Genomic DNA, 22,623 nt, shown 5'->3' with positions numbered 1-22,623 from the left:
AGACTTGAAAAGCTTAGGTTATCCCTTAATGGTTCCTCGAACACATTCGATAAGACTTGGAGCCCTCTCTTGAATCATATTGAATCTTTGACTTCCCTGCCTGATTGTGATGACTGAGCCCCCCCCCCCCCCTTCATTTTATTTATTTATTTTTATTTATTAAATTTTACATTAGGGTTGGATTTTATTATTTTCCTTATTTGTGTAATTGTTGTATGTATTCTGTATTGTTTACATATTATTCTTTGAAGTACAAGTGGGATGGGTTTGTGGGAGGGAAAAAAGAGGGAAAAATGGGAAGAATGGAAGTCCTCTGTACCACATTGTACTTTTCCTTTGCTACCACTGAAACTACTTCCAATAAACAAAGTTATAAAAAAAGGAATAAATTAAACAATCAATACTGTCATGATCCGGATAAATTAAGCTTTTAAAAGATAATAAAATAAGCACATTTAAATATAGAATCATTTTTGAGAATTTTAAATGATGACAAAATAATTACACAAACTTTTTTTAAGACTTTTTTTTAGTGCAAAGGGAAGTGCAAAAACAAGTTGTTGTTTTTAAGTAAAGTTTTACATTTAAAGGCACTATGAGGAGTATTTGACAGGCTGAGAAACAGACTCAAACTGATACTGATGCCTCTTTATGACCCTCAAAAGCAAACAAGACCATCTACAACAACACTGATACCTTCTCTGTTGTCATTTTAAAGCCTGAAACTGCTCTGAGGGGGTAGGTGTCAGACCACATGATTGACATCTCACTTTAGAAACATCCTTTTTTGGCTGTTTTCATTGCAAATAATCACATTGTGTGATAAATCTAAATGTTAAGAGACAACAGGATGAGGTTATTGTCTGACGACACTTATTTTGCATGTACAGGACAAGAGATAAGAGGTATCAATTTGTCCACAAGGGGGCGCCAGAGTCTATACAAGCTAAAAGTTCCTCACAGCAGCTTTAAGTAATTTTTTTTTTTTTTTTTAAATCTGTTCTTTGGGCGTTTTTGGCTTTATGACAGGACAGCTGGAGAGAGACAGGAAACATGGGGAGCAGAGAGCGGGGGAAGACGTGCAGCACATGGTCCAGGAATCGAGCTGGCGACCTCTGCGATGAGGTCTGCAGCCTCTGTACGTGGGACCAGGGCATAAAATCAACACCCGGCCAGCGGCAATGGAAAATTTTGTATTTCATGTGAGGTTTTGTTTTCATACTGCCCATTTCTGCCGACTGTTTGGCTATTTTGACCCTCGCGGCGTGCTGCACTTGTGTTGTGATTTGGTACGTTGGGAACGGCGTGACGTCAGCTACTGGAGTTCTATTCATTCCCTTTGTTTGAAGAAACACGGCGGGAAGAGTGTTTCGACGTGGCGACACATTCCCAGCGCGAAGCCACCACAAACAAAAAGGATAAACAAAGAGGCAGGAGACGATCAAGAAGAGGAACAGACAGCTTTTTTATTTGGCCGGTGAAAAATATTTTTGGCTGATAAATATTTGGAGGTCACTAGCCAATGGCAGATGAGGTAAAAAGTTAATTGTACGCCCTGCATGGGGCGCCTAGACCGCTAGGCCACCAGCGGCCCAATTTAAGTAATCTTTAAAGTTTCTTTCATCATCCTTCTTTTTTTTCTTTCATATTTGCGTCGCTGATTGAGGCCCTTTGTCTCCGAGCCTTAAACAAACCCCCGACACATCTTCACTTTTCTTCCCCGCAGTTTAACTGAAACAAACTCACCTCCATCACCACGATGTCCTTGGAGCTCTGTCTCTGGACTTTGGGGTGCTGGACCTTGACGGCCACCGTCCTTCCATCATGCAACACTGCCTTGTGGACCTGAGCTAAGGAGGCTGCACCCTGAGGCTTCTCCTCAAAGGAGACAAATAACTCTGACAGCTGCAGGAGAGAGAGGGGGGACAGAAAGAGAGAGGGAGCAGAGGGTAAACGAGGGATGGAGAATGATAAATAAGACGGGAGGGAAAGGGGTGTGAAGCTGAAAGTGGAAGAGAAGTGTAGTCATCAATCTGATCAACTCTGTTTACAAGCTATTATTAGATACTGTACAAAAGAAGGAGGCTAAACAAGAGAGATGTACCCGCGGTGATTCATGCTCTCCATCTCCTCCGAGCAGAGCGGTTCAGATTTGATGTTTTCACTTTAGTCTGGTTTGATGGTTCGTTTTCTTACGCTCAAACTCGATTTCTGCAATTATCAACCAAAGGGCTCCAACCTCAGGGCTCCTCAGGGCGACGTAGTAGCATCAAATGTTAAACCAGGAGCTGATTCATAAAGATGCATGTTTACATCTCTAATAGGAGACGTGTTAGTGAGGGTAGGATGTATTTCTTTAGCTCTGAGAAGCGTTTACATCGCCTCCTTCATAGCTCAGTGAGAAACCTAATATTTGTGCAACACATCATGCAGAGTATCATCATTTAAAACAGTATATTTACGATAATGAGTTTTTAATTTTTCCCATAAAAAGAGGTCACAGAGTTTCAAAATGAACGCTGTCTCGACGCCGTCTTGAAAACTCTGTTTCTTCTTAAAACTAATAACCGTGAGAGGAGCTGCGAAAACAATCATCCTGTGAGCAACAGTGTGCTTAATTCAGGAGGACGAAAGTAATTACAGAAGGAAGACTGATGATTTTTTTTTTTTTTGTGCTATAGGAGCAATTTCCTCACTCAAAATATTAAGAATATGAAGGGAAATTGTTTTTGATTTAAAGGCGTGACTATCTGCAGGACGGCAGCAGCAGCAGCAGAGATAACTGGGAACAGAAGGATCCGGACAAAGACTCTGGATCCAGGTGCAGACCGTGAAGAGAATGTGCTGCGTGTAATACGAGGAATATTAATCATTGTTTAAATATATGTGGAGGAAAACTCTGGGTTTGATGCAGCTACAGTAAAGATACCGTTACTCTCTGCCCACCTCCAAATCTCTTATCACAGCGCTGAGCTATTAGCATCAAGGGAGCCCTCTGAGCAGAGGTGGTCCCTCATTAGCTTCCACTCATCTCTGTGGACACACAGAACACACACACACACATAAACCAGTGTGTGGGTTTGAAGGTTAAACAGGCCTCCTGAGGGACCCGGAGTCATTAGGACTGACTTATTGTGTGCTTTGGAGCCTCCATGTTTACCCCGAGGCCGCCCTGCAGTACAGAAACAAACCTGCCCACCAAGCGGTGTGCAGAGGAAAGAACAGCTTCAAAACGTTGTAGCACATTAATGTGTTTGGTGTTAATCTCAGTAACAGTGAGGAGGACAAACAATGGGCTGCAGCCTTCTTTAGAGCAGATGCTATACGGCTATGACACATCAATTCATGGATTAACTGTTTGGTCTACAACTTTTGTTGATATTGAGACTTTTAAAGGTAAACTAAAAACGTATTTATTCAGTCTGGCTTTTATGTAGGGTTTTACAATTATATTACTTAATTTTTACTGTTATATTGATTTAAATGTTGCTTTATTATTTTATTAATTTGAACTGTTTAGCTTATATTATGTTTTTATTTAATCATTCATTGATTTATTTCAATTTATCTACTCAGTTTTATTGACATTTTTAGCCTTCATTTTATTTTCAACTCTTATCCTTACCCTTTTTAAATGTATTCATTTTAAGTATTTATATTTGTAATATTAATTTGATGCTTTAACTTATTTTATACATATATTTTATTGTTGTTGGAGTTCATTAGGCTCTATTTTAAAATCCATTTTTGTTTTTTAATATGTCTTGCCATTATTTTAGTTCTGCTTCTTTCTTGTTTTGAGTCGCTGTAAAGCACTTTGAATTGCATTCATAAGAGGGAAGTTCAGATTAAAGATGGTGAGTGTTAAGACCACAAGGAGAAAGTTTTTGTATTTCAGTCTGTGGGGTAAAACTTTGGAACAGTCTCAATATGGAGCTGCAGCAATGTCTGAACATAATTCAGTTTAAGAAGAAATATAAAGAAATGATTTTCATGAGGTACAAGGAGGAAGACTAGCGTTGAGAATCACAAGGGGTTTACTTTTGTTTGTTGGTGTAAATATGAAGATAATATATGAAGATTTGACTTGTGGGATTGCACTCGTATAAGGGAAGAAAATAGTGAATAGAGGGGTGGGATTAGATTTAGTTAGTTAGTTTGGATTAGAAAGTAATGGATTAGTTTTAACTTCTTCCTACTCCTTTTTGCACATGTAAAGTAAATTGTTTCACTGCTTGCTAATATTGCTAACTGTTTCTTTTGTCTTGTATGTTTGTATAACTCTTTCTTCTTTTCTACTTGTATGCTTTTATTTTGTATTTTTACTTTTACATGTTCGAAATAAAGTCATCAAATCAAATCAAATCAAATCAAATCAAATCATTTGATTTGTATGAAAGGTGCTATATAAATAAAGCTTGATTGATAGGTCAGTTTGAAATCCACGCTAAATAAAACATGAAAACAGGAAATATATGTCCTTACTGTGATGACGGTATTTCCAGATAATTTAAGAAACTGTGGTCGGACCGGATTGGGTTCGAGGTTGCGAGGCTGTCTGTTCTCCAGTTTTCATTTGGTTTGTTTAGAAGCACTCACAAGGTTCATAGTTTTAACCTTGGAGGCTTTTAGAGCGTCTGTCCAGGATCACAAAAAGGGTCTGATTCTTATTCAGGTGCTAAAAGGCAAAGTCACAATCTTAAAATGCTGATGTCATTTTTAGTATTATCTATTCTTTTACATTTCTGATATTTCTTTTGAGTTCTCCGACATCGAAACTAGAGCAGACACCCTCTCTACGTTTAAGAGTAGGAAGAGTAGGCTTTTTGATAAAGCTTATAGTTAGAGCTAGCTCAGGCTTGGACCAGCTCTTAGTTATGCTGCTATAGGCTCAGACTGACACACTGGGATCCTGACTTTCCCTCTCTCTCCTCTCTCTTACTTTAACTCTTCCTGTCCCATTAAAGTTACGAACCAATAGACCTTTCTGGAGTCCCTGAGCTCCCTTGTCTCGTAGGTTCCTCTGGATCTCTGCTGTTGTGGACGTGCCAGACTCCAGCTGCTACAACTACTACTATCCGTCTCACCACTATCATCTCTCTCTCTCTTCATCTCCCTCTATCCCTCTCTCCAACACAGTCTCAGCAGATGTGTGTCTAACATGAGTCTGGTCCTGCTGGAGGTTTCTGCCTGTTAAAGGAAGTTTGTCCTTGCCACTGTAACTTGCTAAATGCCGCAAAGTGCTGTGCTCATGGTGGATTAAGATGAGATCAGACTGAGTCCTGTCTGTAAGATGGGACTGGATCTGATCCTGACATGATGTTGGGTCTTTGTTAATAAATAGGAGTTAGATCAATCATTCCTGGCGCATTCAAGGACGACAGGAAATCAGAGATGAGTATAATAAGAGTGCAAGCATTCAGTGAATTGTTGCACAAGTATGCTTATATTTTTGACTAACAATGCGTTTTCTGCTGGTCCAGAGAGACCCCTGTAACACCTCCTCAAACTTCCACTGAGCTGTCAGGTCTGCAAACATTTCCCCAAAGGTAAAGGTACACTCAAATTACAACACCAGACCAGGCTGTGTACCGTACTGGCTTCACTCCTTCTTTTATTATAGCTCAATTTTAAGCATGACTGGCTCATATGAACCAATACAAGGCAGGAGGAGAGACTGGACGCCTTCCTTCATACTTCAGACCGTGGGGGAGAATTCCCCTGCTGAAACATCAAGAGAGGCTAATTTGAACACCGTGTTGGCCCATCAGGTAGATGCTGAACATGAGCCCCGTAGAAGATGCCATCAGATGATAAATTATGCAAGCGGCACAGGATCCTTTGTGGGAACAGCTGAGTTCCTCATTATGTTAATATGTTAAATGGAATGAAATTGTCTGCACCCTCGAGTGTCTCCCCACGAGGAAGAGGAACATCCAGTGGGATCTGACATGCAAAGAGAGCTTTCATGGGTTAAAGAGACGTGTCATCATTTCTCTGGTGGGCCTGCCTCTTCCACAACAATGAGGGATCCCAGTGAAATTTAACATTTAGCTTTTTAATATTCTCAGAAAATGTTGAAAAGAAACTTGGCCCTGCAGTTTAACCTCTGAGAGTTTCAATGTTCCCTGCTCCGTTTCCTTCTCAGTGGTGTGAGTACAAACACTCTGCTACCACCCAGTAAGTGCTCATGTTAATCTCAGCTGTGCAGTTAATAAACATGGTAATGTATGCGCGTGGGCCACGCTCCCAGAGGGCAGACCAGCGATGACATACGTTCCCAGAAATGAGTTATGGCACAAATAAAATGGCCCCCGAGGCCTCAGCGTTGGACGGGAACACGGCGGTGTCTGTGTCGGCGCAGCGAGGTGGCCGTTTGGGCGGCTGGCGGACGGCCACAGCCCCAGCTGGAGGAAGACACATAAATCATTACAGAGGAGGAGGAGGAGGGATGAGAGAGATTACTTTACTGAGGAGAGGAAATCAAAGCTGCCACTGTAAAAACTCCAGAACCGTCTTAATGTGAGGCTCAGGGTCAGTTAATAAAGGAGGAAGGTACGAACTGGACCGCTGTGCACGTCTACGCCAACGTCAAAAGGCAAGTTGAATCTAAAATGCAAATCCAAATGGGTTTTGGAAAACACTGTTTCCAAAATATGCCAAGCTGAAGCATCAACATCCCAACTCTGCATCTATCCGGCTTTCCAAGTCCACCTCTCCATGTTCTGAGTCCTAATGCAATCACTACTCAAGTCCAAGTCCATTCATGAGTCCTGAAAGTCCAACTCAACTGGAGTACTACAACGCTGTCTCCAGGGTTAGAGTCCTACTGATCCAGCACAATCAGACTTCATTGATCTTTCTATCAGACTGCCTTGTTTCCTGCATACGTGACGGATGCTCTGAGTGTCAATAATGCGTCCAAACTGGCTCAACTCCAGTTATTTTATAATTCAATCTCCATTTCCTGCAGTAGAAGAACACAAAATAATGAAGTAACAGGCTTTAAAACCTCCATAATGGAGATTCTTAGCCGCCATCTTTCTTGACTTATTTATAGGAGTGGAGCCCGGTAATGTTTTGGGACCACTTCACGGCTCATGGCCAGAGGGGAGGCATTATTCAGCTCATGGCCGGGGTACAGTGGCCCCATTAGTTGTTCATGTAATAACAATAATACCCCCATCTGGAGGCTAGCTGGTTTCACCACAGTCGAGTGTTGATGGTGCCAACATACAGATTTGAGTAAGGGTTTAGAAATGTCGTCTGAACCTGACTCGAGCTGGCTGTTCAGAATGAAGCTTTAACTATTGGTGAGTATTGTTCCTTCAAGGCCAAAATATCTTCATCATCAGGGTACATAAATCTAATGTTGGACCTTCTGACTGTTTCAGGTCAGCCAAACTGAAATCAGAGTCTTCCTGACACTCTCCAGAGGGAAACTTCATCATTTGCTGTTTTAAAGGAGCAGCTCCTTTCAAAGTGTTAACTTTGTGTTTTTACTGGTTTTAATCAACGTTTTGTTTTGTAGACTGACACCTAAAGGATAATTCAGCTCCTGGTGTTAATCTGATGAAACAATTAACACTGTCTTTTTCAGGCTCAGTTATAAGAGTTAAAACAGATTTAATAAATGCAAGTCTTCTCTCGTCCTTCAAGAATGACAGTTCAAATTGACAACTTCAGATGGTGTCCGTGTGATAATGCATAAGAATCGTCCTCTGCTGTCACAGAGCGAGGCACTCTGGCAGAAAGCTTCACCAGATTTTTTTGGCTCCGACTGTCATCAGGTTGTCTTCTACTTCCTGAATCCTCACGTCCACAGATGTCCCTATTTTGTTCCACCCGGCCTTGAAAAGACCCCAAGTTCCCATAATGCAACTTCTGTTGTCTAAAGTTATGCCTCAGCAGCCGTTAGCGTAGCGTTCAGATGCCTGGAAACAGATTCTGTTTGGTAAAACGACATATTGCACAAGCTGCCCTTTCAGCAGTTTCACTGTGGAGGGGAAATGACAGCCAGAGTGAAGGCACGGCTCTCCAAAGCCACGCACAGTGGGAATGCATATGTCGCCACAAATGGTGCTGAAAACAGCACGGCCCTGCACACTCCTCTCTGCTCACTGCTTGTATATCCAACAGAAACCAGAGTGAATACACGCGTTAAAAAAAGGAGCATGTGTAGATGAACGGATGTGACTTCAGAGCTGCCTGGCACCGCTCATCAGAGTCACTTCTTCTCCCGACACTCCAACAGAGAGGAGGGCTGATTCACTCTGCTGCCGTCTTTGTACACAGAGGAGATATATCTCCATCTTTTCAGGACTAATGACGAGCCGCACAAATACAGCAGGAAATCAAACTGAATGCACACCTTAATTTAAAAGAAATGATTAAAATGGAAGAGAAAATTCTGCAGAAGTGGGTTTGAATTACAGGGGAGCAAGATGTGTTGACTACGATTCAACTCATATATGGATGAAAAACATTTAGAGGATTGTAAAACAGATGTGTTACCTCAAACATGACACGCAAATCAAGTGTTCTACGCCTTAGTCATCAGCCTGAGTACATTTTATTCATTTTTATCTTCTTTCTCTCAGGTTTGAGTTACTTTATCCATACAAGTAGGTAGATTTGTTTTGCAGCAAGATGTACTAATGGAAATACTGAAATATGGTTTAACTAAAGTACTCAGGGCTCACCAATCAGATCATAAGTGAGAGAGAAAAATATAATGCATTAAAATAAATATAAATAATTCTAATAAATAGCATTAATTTAAAAAAGCGTCTGCAGCGTATGTGCAAATATCACTTCATCCTTTCTTTCTTCTCACCTGTTTGTGTTTGCCGCGGTGAGAGCTGAGTGCAACAACGTGTGCATCAGGGACAGAACAGCCGAGTGTTCAATCAGACAACAATCAGAGCTCTGAGGCCGTGATTGCACATTCAGAGTTAGCCTGAAGTGAACGGACGATTAGAGAATTAACATATCACCGACATGACACAGCAGGCGACGACGATACAGCGGCAAGAACAGCACTTTTATATATTTAGGTTCAACTAAGGTTTCGTCAGGAACTCTGTTCTCAAAGAGAGTTATATTTGGCTTTGTTCCTTCCATATGTGTGTGTGGAATGCCAAACCCTGAGGTGGGGAGAGCACACCTCCCCTCTCTTTCATGTGTAGACAAGGCAGGGAGAGCAGCAGCAAAGACCCCGGGTACAGAACAGAGCGAGCATCAGTGACAATCTTTTTTTTTTAAGACTTTCTTTTATGTGATGTCGTCGTCGTCTTCTTACTGCCTTTTTTATTATTATCATTTTCCTTTTTATCCCATCTTGTTTCCTTTAATTGCTTTACTTTCCTAATATCTCGTTAACTGCCCTCCCTGGATGAACTTTAAACTGATGGTGCCTCAAGAAAGCGAAAAAACATCCTCAGGGACCAAACACACCCGGGACATCACCTGTTTGAACTGCTGCCTTCAGGCAGGAGATAAAGGACATTAAAAACAAGGACAAACAGGCTGAACAACAGTTTTATCCCAAAGCAATAAGTGCACTAAATGCTAAATAATGCAAATATAAAATGGGACTGTGAAATCTTTGAATCACTTGAATGTCTGACTGTTGAATGCTGTGTGTGTCTCTTTGTTTTTATTTATTATTATTTATGTTTGTCTCCTGTTTTTATGATTTTTTATTTCTATTTTATCTTTTACTACTGTTCTTTTTATACATCTTTTTGCACCTCAATTTCGTTGCACAATGTACAGTGACAATAAAGATATATATTGTAAATGTATCTGTGTTGACTCTTCGCCCAGGTCGTTATTGTAAATGAGAATTGGTTCTTAATTGACTTACCTGGTAAAATAAAATGTATTCTATTCTATTCCTTTTATTCATCTTGATTTATTTATTTTACTGATTTAATCTGCACAAAATGCTTTTATCTTTACTTCCTGTTATTGTCTTTAACCTTTTTATCTTTCATTCATTCCAATTTAATTTCTTTTATCGCTTTTACCTTTAAATGTTTTATCTATACTGATGATAATATCTTTGGATTGAGTTTATATCACCTTATTGATTTTACCCCTCGATTACTGCTTCATTCCTTTTTTACTGCTTGAAGCCTCTTTTTATTGTTTCTTTCCTTTTATTGTTTTAATAGTCTTTTTCTTTCTTGATCCCTTTGGTCTGAGTTCGGGTTCTTGTGTTGCCTTGGTTCTTGAGATGACGGGTTCAATCATTGTTTTGGTTCTATTTGCGTTTGCATTCTTGATGTTTAACCAAATTGTTGCACTTTGTAAACCATTGTTTTCAAAAGGTGCTTTATAAATAAAGTTATTATTTTTACTATTATTAAGATGTAAACTCTACGGAAAAGCAGTATAAAGCTGTTAAACCGTAGTTAGTGAGAAGATTATTTCAGCCGGATCAGATTTGTTTTACTTTCTGCAGAAAACGAACTGAAAGCATCCCCAAAAAAGTTTAAAAATCAAACTTCTTTTTTAAGCTTTAATTTCAGATCTGCAGCCTTTATGAAACTTATTCTCACAACTCTCTCATAAAACAAATATCTGCTTACTGAGGACCTTAAGGGCAGAGCAGTGTGAAAGTCTATCGATCCGTTTACGACACACTGCTCGACGTTATTGAGTCTGTCTGCTAGAACAAAGACATCCTTGAAAGAACTCAGCAATCTGTGTATTCTCAGAGTTTAATACTTTCCAATACGACAAGAGGAAAGTGCATTAACAAGAAGAGGAGAGTTAAAAAATACAACACCTGTGATGTCTTTGAGATGTGGCGTTCAGCTTTAAGGCGGTGAAATCATGAGACGCATTCAGAAGTCATTTCAGGATATTTGAGTTGCTGCCTGCTGTGATGAGTATCTCTTGTGTTTTCTACTTCAGAACACAGAACTAAAGTTTTATCCTTAAAGTGGCAGAAAGACACGTGAAGAGCACAACAGGAAAGATCACCTGCCTCTCCCTCTGCTACCTCATATCACTCTGCTAAGCTCCTCCCCCTAAATGATGCACCAACATGCATGCTAACTGTTGCTGCTGCAAACTATCTGCTCCAATATGTCGGATTTAAAAGGACAGAGACTCTGACAGCCGATCAAGAAGGGCGAGAATTAAGATTCTTTAAATTTAAATGATGCAATTATTGATCCAATACAAACACTGGCGGCAAAAAGAGTCAGACACATGAAACTCCTGATATCAAATCCTGTGCTGCATCGATGAGTGTTTCAGCATGTTGCTTGAAATCCCACATCTACAGAATCTGCACGTTGCACTGTTTGCATCATTTTGCATAAAATTAATCCACCCTTTTTGGACCGCTTCACTTCCTCGACTCCTTCTACATTGATCGCTCTGACTGCCGCTCGCGATGCGTGATGTCATTGTTTTGCAAGACACGTGGAGCCAATGGAAGGCACTGATAAGAAGACTGTTGAGCATAAAGACATATATTCCCATTACCAATCCATACATGTCCAAAAACAAAGTTATAAAGGAGGAAGGAGGCCGAAAGAGAGGGAGAGAGAGAAAGAGAGCTGCAGAAAGAACTGCAGGATAATGCAAGTTTGTGCAGAGTCACTGTGACTGGTTAGTAACGTGCAGGACACTCCTGATTGGTTGATTGATTCTGACTTTTAAAAACTCACAGATGAATCAGGGCTAATGTCTGTCAACAGGGTGAGAATCAATTTTCAGAAGTGATGTTGAGGGTCGCAGACTGACCAAAAACAATGTATTTATTTCTTTTTAATTATTATTTTATTTATTCAATTTTTGTATTCATTTATTTACTTAAAGGTGAGATATTACGCTCTTTTTCATCAAAATATATTGGCCTAAGAGGTTCCCAAAACATGTTTTTAAAGTTTATTGCTCATAAAAACACTTTGAAATCTGAATTTGATCCAGAATCTGATCCTGACGGAGAGGCGCCTGCAGCAGGACCTTTCTGAACCATTGGTCACAGATTTAGTGTTTCTTGCTGTTTTATCTGTCAGTATGTCGACGTGTGTCTTGGTACACAGCTACGAACATGTAGCTATGTGGCTATGCTAACTAGCGCTAGCATTTTTCCATGAAAAATAAAAATCATCCACTAGATCTTCAAATCTGCAGACGTGGGGAGTAAAACCGACCTTTGTGTTTATTAAGACAGCCTACAACTAGGATGTCTCCCTCCTAAGCTCCTTGTTAGCACACATGTGCGCAGGTAATGAAAAATGGAGGAGGAGTTGAGTTGTATTTTATACAGTCTATGGGCTGAACAAGCTCCGAGCTCCGACTTCCGTTACAGACCGGATGTCGTTGTGACGTATGAAAAACACTGAACACTGAAATGGCTCGTTTCAGCACACATTTACAGAAAGGTGGAGAAATCAGAACAGGGGCAGAATGGACTTTTTTTCATTTTCGGGGGGTTTGTAGACATGCCAGGGACACATATTTCAGGTAGAGAACCATTAAAAAGTCGATTTTGCATGATATGTCACCTTTAATTATTTAGTTACTTATTCATTTTACTATTTATTTATACGTATATTAATTTGTATTCACTTCTCTATATCATTTAAATTTTAATATATGTGTACTGTTGTTGTTGTAGTTGTTGTTGTTGTTGTTGTGTGTCACTGTCTATGTGCTGTCTTGGTTTTGTGTTGTTCGCATTCAACAAAATGTCAATAAACATATCTGTGAAAAAAAAAAACAGTGCCAGAATCGACCGCTGCATCCCTGGTGAGTAGTTCTAGCATGAGATGGCCTCTTTGGTGAAAGACAAACACTCACTGCGACCTTGTGCTGAAGTTTGCACACGCTCCATCCGGCAGAGTCCTGCTCAATGTTGCATAAAACTCACATTTTAGAAAGACAACATAAACTCCTGATGTGATTTGCCCAAAATGCTTTCACACCCAGATACTAAAGAGATAACCGCACAGACAGGAACCTGCTCGCATGGAACAAATGACCCTGCAGCTGATGAATGTCTTCATCTCGTGGCATCTATCGGCATTTCACACAAACCTAACTTTGTTGCAGACAGTTAGAGCTGATGCAGAAATGTTCAAATTGCACCAAAATCTGAGAGTGTTACATGTGCGGTTCAACATGTCCACTGTTCCTGGATCTGCTGATAAAGTGTAGTAAAGTCACACACACACACACACACACACACACACACACACACACATGCACAGAGACAGAGTAGAGGCAGTAATAGAAGGAGAGGACCAATGTTCTGTATCTGAGGAGAACAGAACGACTGCCTCGCCTGCAGCGGCTCTAAAAGGCTTCATAACAACCAGTCTGAGAGCAAACTCTGCGCTCCGCTCTAACAGCAGCATTAACAGCTGCAGCAGGACCGCGGCCTGGTTATGAAACGTAACGAGGACAGAATGTCAGACATATCCACTCCTGCTTCATTAGCTTTTTTTGTTCTTTGCTCCCTGCAAAGCCTCGACGCAGAGACAGGTACTCTTACCTTCAGAGAGAGGGAGAGGGGGAGGAGGAATCAGAGCCTGGCGTTTACACAGACCCTAAATGAAACCATCAAACTCTAAATCCTCAAACATACAGACATCATCTAAAGGCTGCAGAAAGAAAGACTGTGATATTACAGCTGATTTCATCTTTAGCACTTGAACCTGCAGGACCTTCATTATTAAACCGTTTAATCTCATCCAACAGCAGGATCTGAATCTTCTTCAAGGTATCTCACATCAGATGTTTTTCTCTTGTTGCATATGAGTTTGTGTTTCTGCAGCAGATGTTTAACCCTTTGAAAAGCTAACTGACCTTTAAGCGTCGGCTGGTCATCGAATCACTTTACGCTGAATTGAATCAAGTCTGATTAAACTGAACTGAAATCAAAATCAGAACCAGAGCGTAGCTTACATCTAGAGCTTTAGATCCTAGTGATTTAAGAGACTTAAGTTTGTGAAGATAATTTAAGTAATAACACTTATATCAGCAAATACAGCAACAGAGGAATAAACTAATTAAACTGTGAAAACATCTTTGAACTCAGCTCATAAATATTTCAAAAACTAAGAAATCTGCAAAGTTACAAATAAAGTAATTTTGTATTTTATGTACATCTCAAAGTAATGAATCGTTCTTAAAAATACACCATTGTTGTTCTGTTAATTTATGATACAATTTAAAGTTCTGACACATTTCTTTTTTTTATTATTTTTGCACCTTTTTGGACAGAGTTGTCAGATCCCAGAGTCAAAGTCTTGCACAATATATCAACACAGCTCTAGAGTCTGAAGCTAACTGATGTCAATGGGTTTGCCAGGTGTGGCTACCATTAGCTGAGCTAGCACCTTGCAGGTAGCATCCTCATGCCCGTCCAGACTCACCTCCTTGCCGAGGTCTTCTCTGATGACCTGCTGGATCTCCTCCATGCTGCTCTGAGGAGCTCGGCTGTGCAGCACCTTCAGCGTGGACGTGTACTCCTCGGGCAGCAGGTAGTCCAGAGCTCCCAGGTGCTGGCCCACCTTGATGAAAGTTCCTCGGTTTGCACAACACAAGCCTCGAAGACGCTCCGCTGATCGCAGATGCACCTACAGGAACCAAAAAACAAGAGTTAACAGAAGACACAGAGGAGATAGTCTCAAGGACTGACACATAACCACTCCACCAGAGCAATGAGGAGCAAGGAGGACTGAAGGCTGGTGGTGCTAGCTCTGCAAGCTTTAGTCACACTCTACAAACCAATTTTTGTAACCTGTGTTTTATCCCTAGACTGGACGGTTAGTTAGAATTAAATGTTTGTTTAACTGACTGTGAAATAAGTCGCTTTGGAAATAAAAACATAAACACGGTTTGATTTAAGTTTTTATGAGCTGGAGCTTTAAGGAAAGAGTCAGTAGGAAAAGGAATAAAATATTACATAAGAGAAGATGAAAAATGAACAAAAAGTATACAAAGTTGAACTAAAGTGTAACAACAACACTGAAACAAAAAGCTAAAAGCTTATACGTCAAATTTAAAGTGAGCAATAGGAGAAACATAATCAAATGTCAGTTACATTGATTCAGGCCTCTGAGTGGTGTCTGGTGTGTGTGTGTGTGTGTGTGTGTGTGTGTGTGTGTGTGTGTGTGTGTGTGTGTGTGTGTGTGTGTGTGTGTGTGTGTGTGTGTGTGTGTGTGTGTGTGTGTGTGTGTGTAGGGAGGGTCATGGGGCCCCTCCCTGTCTGTCCCATTTGAAGCAGCTGGAGGTGATAATGCTTATAGAGAGCTCCTCTCCTGAGACCAGCACAAATAAAAAGGCGTGAAATTAGCTCCCCTTAACCTCTATAACCCCCCCCTACACACACACAAAAACACACACACACACGCACACACGCACACACAGTATCACAAGTAATGTTCCCACAGGACCATTTGACATGAGTGTCATCTGGGCTGTTTTGACAAAGCAATGACAGAAACAAGCCGCAAGAGATCACCAGATGAGCCTTTCTGCTCCGAGTGTACGAACACACGCTGCTCCGTCAGAACCGCACACTCATGTCTGACGAGGCATGAAGACTTCAGCACGTGAGAAGTTTATCAATATGGTTCATTAAAAATGCAGAGTCAGTTATAATTTACAGAAACTACATTTTTGGGATCAATGCTGAATGTTAGAACTCCTTTTCTTTTATTTCCTGAGCTTTTAAAAAATTATGGCATTAGTATAATTTCGGCTAACTCGATATCTGATTGATTATTTATAAAAATAAACAAAAGGAATAATTATTTTGTCATAAAGGAAAAAATCTCCCAGAGAAATTAAACATTTTTTTAAGTGGCTTAAAAAGTTAATCTAAGAGAAGATATTATGTTCAGAAAAGATAATTAATAACTTCATAAATTGACCTTTCAGAGGTTTTACTTAAACTGACATGTTTGGAAATTTCTCAGTGTTTCATATCCTCATCATTATCCTCCCTTATAAAACACAACTCATTATTGATTCATCCAAAATGTTTCTTTTCTTATTTTATAAAGTAAAGTAAAATAAAACATGAGCAGTCTGATGATTTTATATTTACATGTTCAACTGAAAACACTCTTTCCAAACAGCTCCTGTCCTTTAAGTCTCACTGGTCGTCAGTTTCATGTTTAAAATGATCGCACGTTGCTGCTATGAACAAAAGTTTGTTGTTCAAATATAAAGCAACAAGCATTTTGAAGAATTTTTTTATTAAAATCAAATATTTAATTCTTTATAAATAATATAAATAATTCTTTGCATATTTTAACTTTTGATTTTGCAGAATTGTTTTTCAATTTCTAACAAATTAAGTGTTTTATTTAACTTTTGAATTTCTCTTTTTGGTACGCTTGCAGAATTTGCTTCGGACACGGCCCAAAAATGATTAAAAACAAATGATAAGAAATGATCTTAAACTTTTCATGCATCAGCAACATGATGTGGTGACCGCTATTTTTAAAGAATATCCATATTTGTTGGCATATTCTCTTTTATTGATAGAACAAAGGGGAGTAAGAGAGTGGTGGGAAGACGTGCAGCAAAGGGTCAAGGCCAGGAGTCGAACCTGCAACTGAAATGGGGACTGTAGCCTCTGCACAAACTGCTAGGCCATCAGCACCCCCAATTTAGTTTTTTAAACTTCAAAATAAGACAACATTTAAAAGATGAAAGTTTTTCTTCTGGATTTTTAATCCTGAGGAGATAAAAATGAAAAATTTACTTAGATGGGTCAAATCAAAATTTAGTTTGGAGAGGCAGAAAATAAAAACATGAAAGTTGTGATCGTCCACAGGTTTGTCAGTAAATTAGATTATTGTAGAATCTTAAGTTAGATTAGTTTTTATCATTATTTATATCCTTCATTTTAATTTTAATTATGTGTTCTGTAAAAAGTGTTTACATTTATTCTTTAGGTGTGAAAAGGCAAAATTGTATCCAGAGTTCATGCTCCCAAAAAAAGGCACGCCCATATTTGTAGTTCCTTTGAGTCAGGCCTCCTGTGTCAGGCTCCGCCCCCATCTCACCCTGCCTCATTCACCTGCTGCAGCCAGGTGTGTGTGTGTGTGTTTTGATTTTAACCCTTAAAACTCTGCAGTTGAAATAGTCTGAAGGTGCTGACAGTGTTTTTGTTTATTTTGACGTCAGCACATGACGAATCAGTCCGTGATCACATCTGAAGAATCTGTGCAGCCTAAACTGAGAGGTTATTTAAGTCCGCTGCATGTTGTCAACGCGTTTAATACAGCACGTAATATAATTTCATTAACAACAGTAGCAGAATGAAATGACCACAAAGACTGAGGCCCGAGCTTTCCTTTGAAAATAAAATGAAGGCCGTGGTTATCAGAGTTTTTGTTTCAGATCCATTTTAACAGGATTATAAAAACAATGTCCTGAGGCTCTCAGCAGGGGGTCGTCTGTTTCAAAGGCTCCACAGAAGAGAGTTTTTAAGGACATTTCTTTGTAGTCTTAAAGCCTTTTCACTTCTCTGTCATGAAACGACAAAGCGTGTTTGAGTACGAGTTTAAAAAATAAAATAATGGTTAAATCTGATCAACAGTTACGTGTTTATTAATTCAGATCATTTCTCCTGAGTCTGGATTTAAAGCAGCAGCTCCGGCCTCGAAGCAGCAGATCACCTGAGGTCGTGTTTGTGAGCTGATTCGTGGCTCTGATCAGTGAAAATCTGCCTCCTGCTCTAATCATCAGAGTCTTCATCACTCGTCTCTCCTCTCACGGTAATCAGAGGGCTTTGTCCTACGGAGGCGGGCTCACAGCGAGAAGATGACATCACCATGGCAATGCTGCTCGCTGTCAGCCTGAGGGGCGTGCAGCTCAGCGATAGGCCGACACTGGCCTCCGCCTACCATCTCCACATCCGCGCCGACCAATCAGAGGGCTTGTTAGAGAATTAGACACACAGGTTAATGTGTGGTACAACACGGAGACACGGGAGCTCAGTGCTGAACGCCTCAAGGTATCTCTACACATCCTCCTCACGCGGTTAGCAAAGACAGTAACGAAAAAGGCCAGAGGTGTGTGTGTTAGTGTGTGTGTGTAAGTGTGTGTGTGTAAGTGTGTGTGTGTGTGCTGCAAAGGGTGGGGTGTGAGGAAAGAAGAAAAACAAGAGGAATACTGATAAAGCAGGATGGTAGTGGGTGAAAAGGAAGGAGATTAGATATTAGGAGTTAAGGGAACAGGAAAAGAAGAAACCTTGAAAAGCTTTTAGTGCACCAATAAATCAGCTTTCACTCTGCAGCAGTTTCCTTTCAGATACTTTTAGAATAAACAGGAAGATTTCAGTAAAGCTTGAAGAAATGTGGTAAAAGAAAATCGTCATTTCAGGGATGTAAACATGATCCCTGCACGCTGTTGAAGATTACGGACGTACAGGCCTGCAGGTGACGGAGGATCTCTGAGAATTGAACCGGATTTCAACATTGACGACAAAATATATAATTCATGATTACTGAAAAACATCATTAAATAAATAGACTATAATTACCGCAAAGTAATGCTGACCAATCAGGTATCAGCAGGCTTAAGTGTGCTGGAGAAACTGTCTGTATGGAGAGCAAAAGCAGGACATAAGGACATCCCGGCTCCCATCAACTGTGATCTCTAAAAAGAGATGTCTGCATCAATGTGTCACCTTACTAGAAGTGCTGACTTGGGTGGAGTCAAGTAAAAACCAGGCCGCACCTGTGAGTGAAATAAGCCACGCCCCTTTGTACAGACAGTGAATTCAACTGTAAGAATAGGTGTTTTGATGCAGATGTGAAGTGCAGTTTTTTTGCATTTTCCCGCTGGCTTTGCTTTCCATCAATGGAGGCTAGCGGCCAAAGTCCACCAGATCTGTCTCCTATCCGTCACTGCACCGGCTCTGATAGGTTTCTATACTAGTCAATGTGTTAACTTCCACTGGATCCGCTCGGTTGCTTTCCAGCTGGGTCTCTGATCCGGCAGGTCGGAGTCCTCCGGATCAGATACACAAGACTTCTATTTGTGCCGGATGCTGGAGCATGACGCATCAATGTCAACAGAGCAGATGGAGCGGGACAGGAAGTCAGGCACCAAAACAAAATGAAAACATCCGGTTAATTTTCAGAATAAAACACTCTGTGTTATCACCAGATCGTATTTCAATTAACTACAACAACAAACTGTCATGATGAGCGGAGCCAGGCCTGGAGTCAACAGGTCAGAGGTTTTCAGAGGACCAGAAAGACAACATGGATGAGGAGAGGAGGAGGAGAATACTTGATTCAGTGATTAACGCAGGAAAACATCGGTCACATGACTCCAGCTGTTCGGCGGTCCTGCTCGAAAACGCAACCATTACCAGTGGGTGTTGATGGACGATAGAGCACGGAGCCGAACCGCAGCAGATCTGGTGGAAGTCCCACGTAAAGGCCTACAAAGGGCCTCCTAGCCAGAGCTGTTGGAGCATAGTGATCAAAGACATTGACCTTCATTGTAAGACTATGATCAATAAGTAAAATACAGGGGTGTGGTTAATGCAGAGACTGAGCCTTAACCACACCCAGTGTTGAGCTCTAAATAAAGTGCAGCAGAGGATAAAAACAGTGTTTAGATTCTGAGCTGGTGAGTTTCTGATTGTGTGATTCCATGAATTAATTGGTATCTCAAACACACATCAATAAATAAATGCTGATGTCTGGCGGTGTTGCAGGAGTCAAAGGTGTGTGTGTGTGTCGTGTGTGTCGTGTGCAGCTGGACAGCAGAGAGCAGCGTCCTGCACTGGGAGCCCAGCTGGAGTAATTGATTTCTGCTGCCACACTGGGGCTAAATGACTGGGATTAGTGGACTATGAACAAGGCCTATTTATTATTGGGATGCTCATGATTAGCTCGTTACTCAGCTCACTGAGGCTCATCTAGCTGCCTGTCACAGGGGAGAGGAGGGGGGGGCCGTGTGTGGATGTGTGCAGATTTATGCCTGTGTAGTCAATAGGACTCGTCTACGAGTATTATAGCTGTGAAGCCTGAGGAGTTAGCAAAGCCATTCACAGAAAGCCTCCACTATTTAATACAGTGATACAGAATGTATAGTATCTAAATAGACTGAGGCGCCGCTCAGGCCTCTCTGCCGCTCCGCATATTAAAAATTTCATTTATTTGAACACAGGCCAGCAGCCGTACAACAAGGTGGGAAAATACGAGCTGTTTGTTATCTGCTAAAGCCGAGCGTAGACGTAAGCCCTCACTGTGCTCGGTGTGATGCTATTTTCTCTCACCGCGATACGAGAGGAACGGAAAGAATACGGGAGTCAGTGTCAGAAGTGAAAAACATGAAGGAGGGATGAGAGAAAGAGGAGAGAGAGGTGGTGGAGGTGGAGGTGTGGGGGGCAGCCACAGTTAATTTCATGCTCTGCATTTTATTGTGATGCTTCAGTAATTGTGGCTCGGTGGCAGATGAACAGCGGAAACACTCTCAGTCTCAGGTCGGTGGACACTCAGGATCAGTGAGGATCAGCTCACGAGGCAGCTAACTGCAACATCATACACTGACTATTAGTTTTTACTGTTAGTGTAAATAAAAACAACAAAACAAAGTTCACTGCACCAGACGGCCTGCAGTTCAGTGAGCTCTGTCTCTGCGTCTGCACAGTCCCAACATCAGGTACTCTATTTATGATGAATGTGGCCTTCAAAGACTCTGAAACGTGTCCCTCCTGGATCTCAAAAAGCAGTTTAACACCACTGAGTTGTCACCTGTTAATCTGCAGGTAGCTGAAATGCATGACTACTATTCACCGGCCTCCATCCAACAGGTGACATGAACGCTACTGAGAGAGAAAGCATTGGTTGTTTCATGAAATAATTATTCCTATTTGTTGCAATGAATTTAGATTTGCATTGTGCACGGTTGAAAAGAGCATAAAGTTTTTAAAGATACGCCTCTTCATGTTGCTCCCTTTATTTCACTTTTAATGCAAACAACTGTATTTCCATTAGTTGGTGCACAAAGTTAGTTTCACAAAATCCTCAGGAAAAAGTGCTTCAGGGGAGAAAAGGAAAGCTTCCCTCTGTTTTTTTTATTTATGACACATCATGTTTGAGTAGCCGCTCCTTGAAAAATGTTCCCATCTAATGCTCTGAGGCGGCGTGCCAGCTGCTGTTTGACTCCTCTGCCCCGGGTGGCACAGAGAGAGCAGCAGTGACGGAGAAATGGAGCGTTTATGCTGCTGCTGGAGATCAGCTTGTCAGCCATGATCTAACTACAGCAGGCAGATGGGAGGCAAATGTTAAACGTTCCCTGCTCTGCGTTCCCCTCAAAGGATTTTCCCACCTCAGACTTGTTTGGCTGATAAGCTGCTGTCACGAGCACGCCAAGGTCAGCGGTTATCTAGCCCCACCCTCGTATTTACATAGCGTGTCCCTCAAGAGAGCCGGAGCCCGAGGAGTGCTGGTGGTGGGCACTTATCTACGCTGAGTACCCTCCTCCTTTTCTCTGTAGGAGAACAACAGAAGCTCTGAGGGAGGTGGTGAACGCTGACATCTGCTGGTGAAGAGGTCGACTGCAGCCTGTCTGATATTATGATCCGTACAATGGTGGACTCAGCTGGTTACTACATGTACACAGTGAAGCATCCTTTTACTTCTCTTTTGACAGAACTTCACTTCACTTTGCAGCTCAGAGGAAATAATTGTTCTTTTCAATGCAATTATTTTAAATCTGATAAATTGGGTTGCAGTCTGGGCAGGATGATATCTTTAAATCAGTTATCAGGTGTGTAGAAGTTCATTAAATCTAAATCTAAAATACTTGCAATTGTTTTAAAACATGAAAGCATTTAGAAAAGTTTGGGTCTGCAAGTATGAATGTGTTGTTAATGTATCGGTGACTATTTTTTACTGTGTTTTTATGTGTTTTGTTTTGTTAATTGTATTGCTGCAGGGCACCCCTGTAAAGAGAGCTCTGTCTCATTGTGTCCTCTCTGCAAGAATAAAGGATAAATTAAAAAAAAAGAATGTATTATTGTGTTCAAAAACGATGCTGGTTATGGTCTTGAAATAGTCCAATTGTTGCCATTTCATAGGTTGCACCATTTACTGTATATAAATATGGATGACACACCTCCATCTCCTTCCATTGAAGCCAAAATACTGCCACAACAGGGGCTGACTGGTGTCGTATTTTGGCATGCACAGAAGTGATCAAGCTGGTGCAGCTGTGAGAATGACGTCAGGCCCACTAAAAAACACACATTTACATTTGCAGATAAAACATCAAATATTCCTGACAGCGTGAAATATCATCACACTCAGTTATAGAAGACAAAATTCAATAAGTTGTTTTCTTCTCTTGAGGACAGACCTTTTACTAATCTGCATCATTATGTTGTTATTTCAGCAAATTAAAGACCTGTTAATTACAGGAACATCAGTTTCTGTTTCAGGTTCATAACGCTGAAGGAAGCCAGAAGGAAGCCTCTGAGGAACCCGGTCTTTACAGTGAAACTGTGACTCAATAGAAACAGATAACAAGCACTCCTCCAGGAGAGGGACTTAACCAGGAAATGATGGCGCTTTGCAGTCATATAAGAGGCTGTTTAAGGATGCATGATATCTGGAT

The 22,623-nt window shown here is 40.9% G+C and overlaps 1 protein-coding gene across 1 annotated transcript in view; it reads right to left on the bottom strand.

Moving 5' to 3' along the window:
* adck1 (aarF domain containing kinase 1) overlaps window positions 1-22,623 on the bottom strand; it is a 70,219-nt gene that overhangs the window by 36,237 nt on the left and 11,359 nt on the right. The window contains exons 4-5 of the mRNA XM_034675699.1: window positions 14,403-14,606; window positions 1,747-1,905 (exon numbers count right to left, since the gene is read on the bottom strand). Coding sequence (XP_034531590.1) covers window positions 1,747-1,905; window positions 14,403-14,606 — 363 coding nt within the window. The remainder of the gene's footprint in view (window positions 1-1,746; window positions 1,906-14,402; window positions 14,607-22,623) is intronic.

Source organism: Notolabrus celidotus, chromosome 22, assembly GCF_009762535.1.
Source record: "Notolabrus celidotus isolate fNotCel1 chromosome 22, fNotCel1.pri, whole genome shotgun sequence".
NCBI lineage: Eukaryota > Metazoa > Chordata > Actinopteri > Labriformes > Labridae > Notolabrus > Notolabrus celidotus.
The sequence above is the reverse complement of the archived record's forward strand: the minus strand, read 5'-3'. Positions and strand labels throughout refer to the sequence as shown.